This window comes from Terrapene carolina, unplaced genomic scaffold (assembly GCF_002925995.2).
Source record: "Terrapene carolina triunguis isolate 2854851 unplaced genomic scaffold, T_m_triunguis-2.0 Scaffold236, whole genome shotgun sequence".
Taxonomy (NCBI): domain Eukaryota; kingdom Metazoa; phylum Chordata; order Testudines; family Emydidae; genus Terrapene; species Terrapene triunguis.
The window spans coordinates 17925539-17940723 of NW_020664587.1; the positions used below are offsets into that span (position 1 = coordinate 17925539).

The 15185-nt window shown below is 47.6% G+C and overlaps 1 protein-coding gene across 1 annotated transcript in view; it reads right to left on the reverse strand.

Annotated features, from left to right (window-relative positions):
* The window catches only part of EPHA10 (EPH receptor A10), an 87392-nt gene extending 72416 nt beyond the window's left edge, over positions 1-14976 (reverse strand). The window contains exons 1-2 of the mRNA XM_024202899.1: positions 14860-14976; positions 11939-12608 (exon numbers count right to left, since the gene is read on the reverse strand). Of these exons, the coding sequence (XP_024058667.1) occupies positions 11939-12608; positions 14860-14976 (787 nt within the window). The remainder of the gene's footprint in view (positions 1-11938; positions 12609-14859) is intronic.
* Between the last annotated feature and the right edge of the window lie 209 nt (positions 14977-15185).

Consider the following 15185-nt stretch of genomic DNA (forward strand, 5'->3'; position numbering starts at 1 on the left):
GCAGTAAAAACCAAAGCAGATACTTCAGGCCTTCTTTATATATCAGTACAAGAAAGGGCCCAATTTAATTGCCCTTTGCAGACCACCGTTCCAAGCGAGTGCTGCAGCAGGATCTTCGCTGGTTGAATCACGATGGGGAAAGGTGGGGAGGTATTTGCAAATCAAAGTCCTTGTTGCGTTTGACAAAGGGATGGTCACTGGGCAAAGATGGTGGCTGCTCAGCAAGAGGCATTTCTCCAAAGGCTGAGGCAGAATGGCAGCATCTGAGAAATAGCTGGACCATTAACAACTGCCAGAGGAAGAGAAGGAAACACCCAGAGCACAGGCAGGCTGAAGCTTTCCTTGCTGTGTTTGCACTCTCGGGCAATAGTCTAGCTGTACAGTGCAGTGTTGCTGTAGCTGGGTTGGCGCCAGGCTAATAGAGAGACAGGGGGGGGGGGGACGGACGGGAATAGCTTTTATTGGACCAACGCCTATCGGTGAGAGAAACAAGCTTGCCAGCTACACAGAGCCTGCCTTCAGGACCTGAAGAAGAGCTCTGTGTAAAGCTCAAATCTTCTCTCTCACCAACAGAAGCTGGTCCAGTAAAAGCTATCCCCTCCCTTCCCCTCCTTGTGTCTCTGGATGTTCAGTGTTCGGAGCACGTAAAGAATGGGTGAGGAGCCCCGATAACAAGCCAGGCTTTGCCATCGTAAATCTTGTCTCGTCATTACCAACAACAATTACACGCTGCCAGAGAACATAATTATACTGTGCACACGGTTAGATTCAACAGCCGATTCAAGCTATTAATAACATGCCCTGGCCTAATCACCCAGCAGAGGTACAATGCCGCCCACTGCATAACCAGCACCAGGCTGGTTGTCCCCATTGCACAGTGGGGTGCCAGTGCCACTGGCACCTACCATTCTCTGGGACAGTTTGCTTGGAACTGGAATGACATCGACCTGGGCCTTGTCTCATCGGGAAGTGCCTACGACGCTAGCTGAGTTAGGGGTTGTAAAGTCCTTGGAACCCTTCAGGTGGAAGGTGCTAGAAAGGGCACAGAACTGTTACTAATTAAAAACACATTGCAAAATACAGGGCCCGTTTCAGCCAGTGAGGGAGCCTTCCTAAGGCGCACACCATATCTGCGGGTTGTTAATTATCCCATTTGCTAATCCCTTCCCCAGAGCACCCAGCAGCATGGCTGGGAGCCGCTCAGCAGGAAAAGCAGCCTGCTAGCTCCTGAACAGCTAATGACTTTACCTTCAGTCCCACAGACTCTGGCCAATGCAGCAATTCCCACAGAAACAAACATGCCCAGCAGCGCCAAGCTGGTAGGAATGCAAGAGACTGGCCGGAATCCTCCCCCGACACGGGGCACAGCTTTCATTTCCCATCGACAGAATTTAGGAAAAACGTGTGTATACTACAAAAATCCACCCAACTGGTGAAAGTTTTGCATCAGCAACCCCACTAGCTCCCCCGCATTCCCTTCCCTCCGCCTCGGGCGCCTTTCAAACTAGTTGGAATGTTTCTCAGAAGGGACAGGTGGGAGAAGCGTCACATTCACAATACGAGCGGGGACTCAGAAGAGCGGCTGACCCATGTGTCTGGGGGGGGAATGGGGGAGAGTTTGGGGCTAGGTGACCTTTCTATGGGGACTCGAACTGAGTGAGCAGTGCGACATTTGTAGCAGTTTGAGCACAGCAGTCCCAAGTCTGGCAGCAAATGTTCAGCTCTGCAGGAAGTTTTGCGTGGCTGTCCCATCAGACTCATTTTGTCCATTACTAAGCTCCCCCGACATCAGCTCTCTTTCTGTCACAGTTTCATGGCAGAAGCTGCTTGGGCAAGACTAGAGGGAATGTAAGAGTCAGGAGACACCTGGAGAAACAGCAGGGTCATTGGGAGCATCTTGACTTCCTGAAGAAGTACAGTTTGCTCACAGAGGGATGGCACGCAGGGCATGAGATGGAGCCTGGCACACAGACTCCCCTTTTCCAAACATTTAACACAGCTAGGAGTTATTTACTTGTCCCCATACTAAGAACTAGGGGCCACCAAATGAAATTAATGGGCAGCGGGTTTAAAACAAATAAAAAGAAGTTCTTCTTCACACAGAGCACAGTCAACCTCTGGAACTCCTCGCCTGAGGAGATTGTGAAGGCTAGGACTATAACAGCGTTTAAAAGAGAACTGGATAAATTCATGGTGGTTAAGTCCATTAATGGCTATTAGCCAGGATGGGTAAGGAATGGTGTCCCTAGCCTCTGTTTGTCAGAGGGTGGAGATGGATGGCAGGAGAGAGATCACTTGATCATTATCTGTTAGGTTCACTCCCTCTGGGGCCTTTGCCATTGACACAGCGAGTCAGAAGATAAATGTAAATGGATTGTTATTCAGAAGTAACTGCAACACAGGACAGAACTCCCACAGGGCACTTGCAGGTGGGTTTGCCGAGATGGCGGGTCAAGCGGTGCTGACTCTCCTTGTTTCCAGCTGTTTCTAAAGGTGCTGTTGCTTTAGACAGGAACAAGTTAGAAGTTCCTGAATGGCACTTCTGCCTGTGCAGATGGTCTTGGAATTGCTATGTAACAATCTAAGAATGCTAAAGGGTAATAATTTCATGAACATTGACTGGGACATGGTCAGCAAGGGGAAGTTACTGTTTACTGGGTTATTAGAATTTCCTGTAGGACTGTATTAATCTAACTTAACAGGGGCTGTGGGAAGAGCACACTAGATATAGGCAAGGACACCCCAGCACACACTTGAAAGACAATAGGGCAAACCGTTAGCTTCAGGGATCAAGAGAACACTAGACAGTTACACAGCTCTTCTCCAGGGCAGGAAGGCGGTGTGTATTTGGAAAGCGAACCATCAGCAGGACGAGCCGTTCGCTCTTCTAAAGGAGACGAGGGGTCAAGCAGAGTCCTGCTGTTGCAGCCACTTTTCAGTGAGTGGCAATGGGGAACACAAGACCCTCTCACACTCTGTTGGACGGGTGATTTTACAGGATTACAGCCCAGCAGGTACTACAACGTGCCTATTGACAGTCGTGTACACAACCTGAGCAGAGTAACAAAGAAAACTAAAGCTCCCCCTACTCCTGCCCAGACTTGCATGGCCTCAATTACCAGGGCACCTTTCAAACTGGGATTAGGTTAGTTACCTGAATATCTCCCCTAAACAAGTGTGGTGACTTATGCTCCACCCCACATTCCACACTAGTGAAAGGGTGAGACCCACTGTATCACTGAACATGCTTCTCTTACCACCCATTGATTCCTGTAGAGTGCAGAATCTCCATCACCAGTGGGGGGGTGGGGGGGTCAATGGCCAATAGAGAGTAGGGGGGAACCACGAGACTCCCCTGTGCCCCAAATAAAGTGAACATGTCTTACCAGAGAAGTGAAAAAAATCCATATTTAAGAGGTTTTTGTCCCAGCCCAAGTTCATGGGTAAGTAGAGATTTGGGCCATTATTTGCTGTAGATATATTAGTGAGTAATCAACATCTGCAATTACTCACACAGTGAATGAATGTCTCCAGTGGTCTGTGCTGGGTCAATCCTGACTTGCTGCTCAAAAATCCAATCAGCCACTTGGGAGGAGAATGTGCTTCACACCGGTTACCCAACAACAATTTAGATACTGAGCTGATGCGGCCAGTAAGTTGCCAATATGACTTGTGGGACACGCGCGTCCCTCAACAGCAAAACAGGCCCACACAGCGCTTAGTGTTACCATCACCCTGATCTGTTAGGAGAGCGTTTATGTCCATTTTCCTCCTCTGCATTAACTACGATAAGCCCAGAACAGAACTCATGGCCATCAAGTGTTTGACAGAACGTGTCTCCAGAGCCTGCTCCTTTGGAGTAAGCATGGCTGCAGTTACCACAGTAATTCATTCAATATGTTAAACAAATGAAGAAATCAGAGGAATCTCTCCCATGAACAGGTTAGCAGCTCACGAGCTGAGCCCCCCATCCCTAAAAGCCCTTTGCAGCACAAAGGGCTCCAAGCCTAGGACATTGGGGGAGGGATAGCTCAGTGGTTTGAGCCTTGGCCTGCTAAACCCAGGGTTGTGAGCTCAATCGTTGAGGGGGCCATTTAGGGATCTGGGGCAAAAATCTGTCTGGGGATTGGTCCTGCTTTGAGCAGGGGGTTGGACTAGATGACCTTCTGAGGTCCCTTCCAACCCTGATATTCTAGGAGTCTATGTACAAGTGCATTTTTTAAGTGATACATAATACAGTGCGAATTCCCTTATGAAAATATAATACTAGCCCATCACCCCTCTGGGATGGTGCCACGATGTTCTTCAGTGTGCATGTCCATTTCTAATTGCCATCTCCTTTGTGCTGTTCCTGAGCACTGGGCTAAACCCAGGCTATGTTCCACTAGTGGAAATCTGTTGGAAAGTTTGGTTAAAATTTACCACAGCTTCAGGTGTCCAGCAGCAAAATCCACATTTCCATCTCAGCGTGCAGAGTGCCAGACAGTCAATTAGTACACGCCTTGCTTCTTTGTTATGTTAATATTAAAGCCATTTCCATATTCATGTCCAAGTGTGTGCTCTTCCCATCATTAACACACACTGATGGTCTGTCATGGCCATGCTTTCTAAGGGTAGGCTGGGTCTTAGTGTCAAGAATCTCTCTCTAATTAATGTCACCTGAGGATTTGATTTAATTTGAGTTCTTGTCGGCACCTCTTAAGGAAAAGACCTAGTGACCTAGGACCAGGAATGACTAAATCCAACTCCCTGTCGTTCGGAGGAAGAGGAGAACTATAGGGGCAGCAAGGCACAGTGTAAATGGGGACGGCTTGCAATCTAAGCGTTGCTTTCAGCGTACTAAGGATAGAGAAGGGGAAAGAGGGTTAGTGAGGCAGGCACTTGGAGAAAGAAGCATTGCTGCATTTATAGATAATTTAACCCTTCAGCAATGGTTCACAACCTGGCACATTCTATTACACACACACACACACACACTTTCCAGACTGATCCACTGCTCACAGGCAGCTTCTTTATGGCGGTGGCTTGTAATGTGGACTGTCCCTTCGCCATCTCGCTGGCTCCTATAACACAGCAAATACAAGACAAGGCTGAACTCTGCTGATCTCAGTCCTGCCAGGTTAACCCTGAGGCAAATCAATGGGTTAGGAGCATGCAGTACCACTGCTGTGCCTATACCTGTTCTGCACACAAGAACATAAGAACGGCCACACTGGGTCAGACCAATGGTCCATCTAGCCCAGTATCCTGGCTTCCGACAGTGGCCAAAGCCAGGTACCTCAGAGGGAATGAACAGAACAGGCCAATTTAAGTGATCCATCCCGTTGCCCATTCCCAGCTTCTGGCAAACAGAGGACACTTCTGAGCATGGTTTTGCAACGAGAGACCATCCCGAGCTGTCAAGCTGACCCTTTACACCAGCACTAAATTCACCTTTTTAACAGGATTTTTAAAACCCTGACAAAGCAGTAGAGATTCCACATCCCTCCCAAAATTGGTTTCAGTGCCATTATCCCCACAAGGAAGGTGTCCTAAAGCCTGTGGAATTGCCTGCTAATTAGATCATAGCCTCCTGGGGGGAAAAGATGCTGACTGGCAGGTGATAGAGGTGAAGTAAGAACTACATACAAAGAGGCTATTTCTCCAGTGCCTGCTGCAAGCCCAGCAGAATACTAACGCGCAGCCAGCTCCCACCAGGGCTGTCAAAACTGGGCAGAAATAAATTGAAAAGAAAAAAAAACTTAGCTACAGCGCGAATTTACGTTTCTGTCAAAGAAAAGTGGCTGACAGCTATTTTTGGAAACTGGTCATCATATTAATTCACCCTCTGGTGAAAGTTGTCTCATTTGCAACAAATCTGGCTGGTAAATATTAACCTTGGGCTTTGCTGAAATTCTCCTTGCAGATACAAAGAGGAGAAGGATGGAGAAGATGAAGCAGAGACAACTTTACAACAAATGTCAGGCACAGTCTCTACATTAGGGCTTCAGTTTCACAAAAGATATTGCATACACTGGAAAGTAAATTATACGTAGGGGACCAACGCATGTGTCTCAGGATATTAAGGGTAAAAGGACACAGCTGCTGAGGACCCTGTCAGGAAAGAGGCAGGAGTGGACAGGTCTGATCAGCTGCAGTGTAATAAGACTTAATTCACTCACTATGTGATCACTGGAGCTAGATTTCAAAACAAAGATAAGCACAGAGCAGCATCTGGCTACAGACATACGCTAAACAAGAAGAGTGTTTCAAATGTATTTAGTGACAGAACTTCATCTTCTTTGATAAGATAGTCAACAGCTACCTCATTCTACGCTAGAGGTGGCTGCATTTCAGTGACTGGTGAAGTGATTTATAATATATGAGAACACATACAAAGTTTGTCACCTGCCTTGGGATCCTTCAGGATGAAAGGAGCTGTACAGAAAGATGAACAGCAAAAATATTTGGATTTATTGCAGCAGTGATCAGTGCATGCTAGAAATCCTATTAGTCCTTTTTTTAATCTCTGCTGATTAGTGTGCTAAAACATGAATATTCCCTCAGCACAACGATGACTTCAGTACTTTAATCACTAGAATACTAGAGTTATAATCTAATTAGAGCCCAGCCTTGCAAATTCAAGAAGACACAGAAATCCATTTCCTCCCCACTGAGAAAAGCATGTCTTAAAAGAGCTTCCTTCTCCACCACATCAAGTTTAAGCTCTGCATCCTCTCCACCCAAAGTCCATGACTCCGCCCTGCTTATTTTATCCAACTCTCATTGTGTCGATCCCCATCCCTTCTGCTTTGCAGAGATGCCAGCTTTAACGCCCAGTCTCATAGCGCCCAACTAAAGAGGTACTGATCAGCAAGGCAGGAAATAAAACTGACCAGAAGGCTTGATACACTCCCTACAGACCCCAGCACTCATTTGGTTCACAGGACTCTGATCCGGATGTAGTGTGTCATGCTTGCAAACAGGGTCATTGTAGCTCAGGTTTAGAGGTTGCCAAGGAGAACCACAGAGGATGCTATTGTCGGGGAGGCTGGGGGGGGTGAATGACTATTCACATGATTCTCATTCCCTGCCACCATTTAATTTATTTTTTCTTCCTATTTAGAGTTAATCAAACACACCTGTCTGTGGGCTCTGTGCACCCAGCCAATTACAAATCTAAAACACTAGGATCCGCTCTTCACTTTTACTGTGAGCTGGAGAATGGGGCAGATTTTTCAAATGAAAAATTGATTTATTGGGAAAGGCTCCTGGCTTGGCAGCTACCTGGGTCTGGAGTTAACTCAGGAGCCAGTTTCTGTCTTGTCTTCAAGGGCTCATTTTTAAAGGCCAGTCAGAGCAGGGCCAGTGCCACTGGTAAGGGAGAAAGACTCAGCCCTGGTGTTTTCATCTGCAAAGGGCAACCCACACGTTCAGACACATCCAGCTTTAGTTACTTTATCATTTCCTCATTGCAATCAATGCCTAATTCTGCACTCTCCCTGCAGGGCACAGTGTAGGCGCACTCTCTGTTAGCAGCGTCAGAACCGGGGCAGGCAGGAAACATTTGGAAGAGGGAGTAATCAGAAGAAACATTAGGGCCTGGCTTATGTAGGGGTAGAGGAGCAGAGGCTGGGGATCAGACAGACAGACACTGCTTTGCTCAGCACCCCTCTTTAAGGCTGAATACTGAGAAGATGTTAACTCCAGCAGTGCTGCTCCAACCATTTCATTGCTCTGTCTGAGCCCCAGCCCTGCTGCAGGGTCTCTCTTTTCCACATGTTTTAAAAGACATGGGCCAGATCCAAGCTTGCATTAGTAGGTGCAATGCCAGGCCAGCAGGGCTGGATTTGGTCTGGCACACCATGGCTTTTTATCACCGTGTAGCTCCATTCATAGTGACTGGCAGCCCTCGAGGGAAGAGCAGCTGGGAGGCCACAAGAAGCTGACTCCTGCTGACCTTTCCATGGGGCAGCACTGGCTCTGACCCAGCTCACTGCCACCTCTCTAACCCACTGCCTGGGGCCAAGCAAGCACACAGAACTGTGCCCGCAGCTGCCATGTTTCAGGTGCATTTATGGCCTCCTGCCTGAAGTGCTCTCGTGGCATGGCATCCTCTTACTGCAGAGCCCCCAGGCAGGTCACAATGACAGCTGGCCAGTCTGCTGGATCCTGCAGTATCTTACTGTGGGTGCAGTTCTCCCTCTCATGCTTGGCACCGCCCCCCCCGCGTTCAGAGAGTTCCCAGCCCTGGGTAGCTCACTGCAGACGTGATGCCAGGTGACTGCTGGTCCTGCACATGCTGCTTCTTCCCAGCAAATTCCAAACATGAGGTGCCGCCAGAAGGGTGTCAAAGAAGGTCTCGAAGGATAAACAGACAGAGGCCAGGGAGCTCTGAAGCGTAAAATGAGGAAAAGCCTGGCAAAGAGCAGGGCCTCCTAACTGCCAGGCCCCCATTACACCAGACAAATGGTCTGCCCCGAGCTTATCCCAGTTTAACTGGGAGCTGTCCTTGAACAAAAGAACAGGTACTTCTGGCTGCCAACAAAGAATGAACAAGAGAAGCCCATTAAGATTAGGATTCTATCCCTGTCACCTCATGGAGTAAGGGCCCTGCTCACAGCCCCCGCACCAAATCAGGCAGTGACACCCGCAGACAAATGGAGCCTCAGAGCAATTCATCGCAAATCAGTCAAGCCACATGTTTCAGACATGGCCCCAGAGGGAAAGGGAGGGGGCGTTCAACAGAGGAGCAGAATAGCCCAGCAAGGCTGCACGATGCCCTCTCCTTGGGGGAGAGAAAAGACCCTGGCAAATGCTCTGGCAGACCAGCTCAGTGTGCGAGAGACAGCATTGCACACACTCTCCCCTAGACGCCAGCCTTCACCCACAGCCCACACATCAGCACGGTGGCTTGCAACCATCATGATATACCGGGAGAGGACTTCTGCTGCAGGTCCAAGCAGCTCCCACTATCCCAAGTCAGAGCTGCTGCTCCCTTGAGCTGGCCCGCAATCACATGGGCTGGAATTGCTTCTCCCTCACTTACGTTTGCCATCCGTGAAGTTCCCCAAGCCTCCACTGGATTCTCTCCCTCACTGGTAGTAGGCGAAAGCACTGCTGTCAGTGGGAAGGAGGCCCTGGAAAACTTGAACCTGGAGTAGGGCCCTTCTCAGAACAGAGCTTGGGAGCAAAGCACTGGAGTCAGATTTGCTGCACAGCCAGTCAATTTTAACATCCACAAAAAGCCATTGTCGTTTGCCTTCAAGTGAAGCTAATTTTTTTGTCCTTGTCGAAGAATTCCTGCGGCCTTGGATGCTGTCATCATAAATCTTTAACATTATTCACTTAGCACTATGCTAATGCAAGGTTTAAAGAAATTTCCACTTTTCAAAATTATTTTGATATTTGACCAGACATCAGATGCAGCTCCACAGAGTGACTAATGACCTGCTTTCTGTGAATGGGGAAAAAAAAAAAAAAAAAAGAACTTAATTATGTCCATTAAATTACTTCAAATATTTTTCCTAAGAGAATATGAATTATTTAAACTCAACACAGAGAAACCTGAAACATTAGCAAGAGCCTTTTGGGACTCGCTATGTAAATTCCCCACTCCAAACAGATGGGAAGAGCATGGCAAGCTGCCACGCAAGCACTGAAGCAATGAACAATACCAAGATTTCAATTCAATAGTTTTATTATGGTCTTCTTAAAGAGGGCATTAAGTGAATCACTACTACCAAGAGCACCATTAAAGGCTTTCCCGCCTTCCGGGGGAGGAGGGAGCAGAGACGGCCGGCACACTGCATCCTGTAAAGGGAATTTAAGGTTTGCATGGCGCCAAGTATTCATTTGACAACTGAACTGTTGTCCTTAGGCAGAGCTCACTCTAACACACGGGTGCATTTCTACCACAGAGAAATGTTAGCACTTTAGGACATATTTACGTCCTTTCGCCTCTTGCCTCTTCACAGAGTGAGTTTTCTGCAGCCTTGCATGGCCTTCCAGAAGCAGAGGGTAGCAGGGGTTTCACCCAATCTGCATTTTGGCAATAGCTACAGAGCCACTGCAATCTTAAAAATAAAGTTACCCTGACAGTCACCGAGATAACCTCCGTTTTAGAATCATAGAATCACAGGGTTAGAAGGGACCACAAGGGTCATCTAGTCTAACCCCCCTGCCACGATACAGGATTTGTCGTGTCTAATCCATCCAAGACAGATGCTATCCAGCCTCCTTTTGAAAAAACCTCCAGTGAAGGAGCTTCCACCAGCTCCCAAGGCGTCTGTTCCATTGTCCTACTGGTTTTACAGTTAGGAAGTTTTTCCTGAGATTTAATCTAAATCTGCCATGCTGTTGTTTGAGCCCATTGCCTCTTGTCCTGTTTTCTGTGGCAAGAGAACAACTTTTCTCCATCTTTTCATGGCAGCCTTTCAAGTAGCTGAAGACCGCTATCACGTTCCCCCTCAATCTCCTCTTTTCCAAACTAAATATAACCAGTTCCTTCAAACTTTGCTCATATGGCTTGCTTGTCCCATCCATAGTTTAGCTGTGGGACCAACCAAAGTCAACACAAGCTGACCTGGACAGAAAGAGACAGAGAAAGAGAGAGAGGTGCCATGATTGGGAAGACAAACCAGTGTAGAAGGACCCTGGAGGTCCACAGGGAAGACTGATCCCAACCCAAAGAATGCTCTGGAGTAGGGAGGAAACTAAGGCAAATGCATGAAAAGTTTATTATTTTTGTCTAGATCTGTGTATATCTTGTACGATTAAGAGCAATCATGTTAGATTCCTGTGCAAAGGCTGTATGTGCATTGTATTACACCAGTCTCAGGCCCTTGAAATGTTAACCTGTGGGACCAGCATGCTCACACAGACGGAGCTCTGGAACAGGGTGTGTTTAAGCTATGGGGGAGTACAGTGGGAGGGGGGAAGTCGGCACTGATCACAGGGGCTGGACCGTTGGACATGGAGGCCTCAGCTCTCAAGAGGGGGTAGCTAGACAGAGGATCTGCATGCTGGGACCCCAGACTAAGGGCAGTACATGAACTGGTTAGGCCTCAAGCACTCAGGATCCGGCAATTGGTTCCCCTCACAGCAATCTGGACAGTGCCCAAGAGGGGACACTTGACTAGTCTGTGACAAAAGGGTGCACAAGAACTTCCTAGTATTTGCACAGATAACGCCACTCTCAGCATCCTGCCCTTGAAATTGTTTGAACAGATGCATCTTAGTTATTTGGACATTTTTCACTTGATTTACAGAAGCATTTGCTACAATGCTGGGCTGAGATTAGGTATTGAACAAGAACTAAGAAAAAGACGTTAACAAAATAATCCTCTTCCATTCCAAAAGCATTTCCAAACACTGATTCCAAGGACAGCACCAGCCCCCTGGCTCACTCAGCCCCTTGGTAAGGCTGAGTTTCTCTTACCATCATTTTAAAAGAGAGAAACTGACGTGAATTTCAGCATCAAACTCATTAAAGTGACACTAGTTAAGTAGGGGTTATATCCATTTTTACAGCTGTCATTAAATGTAACCTTGCAAGCTGTAAAGTCACTGAATTATTAAGTTGAGTGTAAAGCAAGACAATGGGGATATTAATGTTCTAGAGTCATTTTATGGCACGTACAAAGTTATGGAAAATACCTGAAGCTATTCTGAGCCTTTGGCATGTCTGTTTAGTCAAAGATGCTGCTGAATCAGTTGGCACAGTACAACCACCATCACAAAAGACAACATACCTTATTCCCTGGTCCCCAAAGAAAGCTCTGGTTATTGGATTAGTAAATCAGAATGAACTAAAAAAAAAGCCACAACACAAGATTGACAAAATGCAATTCCATTTGTTTACATTGTGCTCTGATACCAGGGTGCTGGACACAGTATAACAATGAGATGGACTGATTGGGGCCTGAAATAGAAATAGAGCATGAATGGCCATTTTTACCTTCACACCCATCATCCTTCTCTTCAAAGCCAGCACTACATGTACATTTCCCAATGGGGACTAGCCACTCCCCCTCCGCACTGCAGTGCATCCTGGGAGGACTATCCAGGTCTACTTCAGAATGATTGACGCAGGTGCCCTTAACTTCCACCAAGGTTGCAAATGCTGCTTCTGCCACAGTGTCTGGAAACACTGCCAAGTTCTGCACTGTAGAGAGGCACTTTTTGTAATAAACCCGCACGGAAACCAGAGCCACGCAAGCACCCACGTCCTGGAAGCCCAGGTGGAAGCCTCTCTTGCTCAGGTGCCCAATCTCCCTCAGCTCTGTGTTCAGCTTCATTTTGCGCTCGCCCAAGTCCCCCTGGGTGAAGCTCTCATCGGCAGCGATGGTGTCAATTTTTGTATGCTTGTTCTCACGGATGCTGCGGCCCAGATCAGAATCTGACTCAACATAGTAGAGGTTGAAGGTCTCCTTGCACGTGCCAACCACTCCAGGGATGCTGTTACAGTCCCTCAGGGTGAATTTCAGCTCAATGAAGATTCTTTGGCCACTGCGCCTGGCAATCCAGCCTGTCTGCAGCCAGTTGTTTTGATTCGACTCCATGACGTTGCAGACCTGGTAGGTACGAATCGGTTTGTAGTTTTCATCCACTCCACTGATTTCTTCCCACTATAAAAAGAACACACACGTCATGATAACTGCTATTTAGTGAGAACCAGTCTTCCAAGTAAAACCCCCTTCATACTGTAAAAAGCAACAGAGAGTCCTGTGGCACCTTTAAGACTAACAGATGTATTGGAGCATAATCTTTTGTGGGTGAATACCCACTTCGTCAGACGCGTCTCTGTTGCTTTTTACAGATCCAGACTAACATGGCTACCCCTCTGATACTTGACCCCTTCATACTGAGATCATTATAAATACAGCCACTAAAAACCCCTTAACCTATGCATTATTATAGCAGACATTAAAAAAACCTGAAGCCAACAGAATACGTAAATCCCAACACAGCCAGTAACAGAGAGGATGGACACAGGATTTAATATCTAAAACAAGATCTAATTTCTAAAAGCCAGAAAAGTCTGGTCTGCAAAGCTAGAGGCAAGGTGCACAATCCCCTAGTTCACTCCCGCAGGGCCAGGGATGGCTTTCCCTGTATTAGTGACTAATGTCGTAGTTAAGTGTATTATCAGGGCCAGTTTCCAATCCCATTTGACTGACCTCTTCTCTCCAAGCACCTACTGAACTGTTCTAAAGGTGGTGACTGTCAGTCTCTCTGCAACTCCACTAGCTTTAGGTCATAAGCTGTATTTTAGTATAACACAGCAGCAACTACAGCTCCCCAGTGAGGAAACTACCCTCCTAATTAGAGCACCGGCGGGGGGGGGGGGGGGGGGGGGGGGGGGAGGAAGGAGAGTAAGAAGAGAGGAAGTGTCAGGCCAACTTCTTTCTCCTGCCCACCAAATGACAGGCGAGGAGAAGGACTCCACCCTCCCTGCCAAGAATGACTCCGTCAAGCTGAGCAACTCAGGTCAGAATGGGGGGCAAAGTCCCCAAGACCGTCTGTCTCTCATGGCTTTACCTTCCCGGACAGGAAGTATTTGTCACCCAGAAGCAGCTCACACTGCCAAATATCAAAAGAAGCTAGAGATGGCTGGGGATGAAGGAGCCAAGTGCCTCAAACCCAACAGGGACAATCTCCGGCCTGAAAGCAGGCCAAGGACATTGATGCTCTCAAGGAACAAACTCACCCCAAGTGTAAGTGAAGTGGCATTTCCCTGCAGCAGCCAGGGAAGTGTTGATTGATGAGATGGTGATTAGATCATCAGCCCTGAGAAGGAAGTGATCTGAGGGCTGCTCACAGCAAGTCCTTCCACAGGTGGCAGAGTTTGTAGTGAGATAACCAAAGAAACCCCCTAATGGAGTTCCTTCCCAGCCACCCACAGGCTCCAGTCCAGCTGATCCCTGAGCCAAGCTCCAAACATGCAGTGTCACTTCTGAAGAGAGAGTTAAAAGCAGCAGGAAACATCTGATTTCACTGATTTGCCCTTTCAGGTGAAAGTGGGCACAGCTATAGACAGAGGCAGCACCGCAGCCATTCACTTAGACAAACTACAAATCATGCAGGGGTATGGGGTCAAGTTCCCCAAGAATTCCAGAGATCCTGCCCTTTTTGCTCATCAGGGAACAGAGTGAATCCTTAAGGCAACTGGCCTGGAAAGTGAACTAGAGAGAAAAGCTTTAATTGACTTGAGTTCCTTTTCTTAGTACAAGAATGCAAAGCGCATTGTCATGAGCTATGCTCAATTTGCAGTGTTCCTCTGACATAATCAATACATTCACTCAGCTCCTCTCCCCGGCTGTCTGGGATTGACAAACATCACCGTTCACGTCAAGGCAGCATTGTGTCAGCTTGTCAAGCCTGCTGTTCACATCACGGAGACGTGTCGCTGCTTCTCAGCTCACCTCTGGGATCTGGATTTTAAGCAGAATTTTGTCTACCCATCATTCTAATGCTATTTAGTGGCTGAAGGCAGATACCTATCTAGACAAGCAATAGCCAAAAGCAAAGGCCCTCCACAGTATAGAGCATTGGACACCCCTGAGGAGATCATCGGGATCAAGAGTTCTGTCTTCATCTCCTTGAAGGGAGTGCACCAACGAATGCACTTCCACAGGTGGTGTTACTCAGCTGCTGAAGCTAGTTCGCTCGAGCCACCAAGTCATTCCCATAAATCCAGACAGCCTGGACTCACCATGCAGAATCAGGAGAGATTCGTGACACGTGTAGGCGGCGAGTACTGCTGGACGCACACCATTGCTCTAAATCAGAGTTAACCAGGCTGACTGGGGGTGGGACGGGTGAGATGCTGGAGCTGTATTATAGTGACAGAACATTTCTACGTATGTTTTCACTTACCCCATTTGATGGGTGCGACGTCCAGCCCAATTCGGCCTGCGACTCCTTAGAATCCAGCAAAACAACTGCATGGGAGACAGAGGTGTTAAAAAGTGAATTTATAGAACTCACACCCATCTCAGCCACCCTGACGAACTACACTGAACATCCAGCCTCTGAAATGACCAACTGGCTCGACCATTTGGAGACAGTATTCAGACCACTTCTCACTTTTAAAGAGGCACAATGTGCCTCAGACGTACACCCCATGGAGCAGTTTCACAGGAGTGACACTGCCGTGCTCTAAACGAAACCCTGAAACAGCTTAAAATCCCAGTTTGTCACCA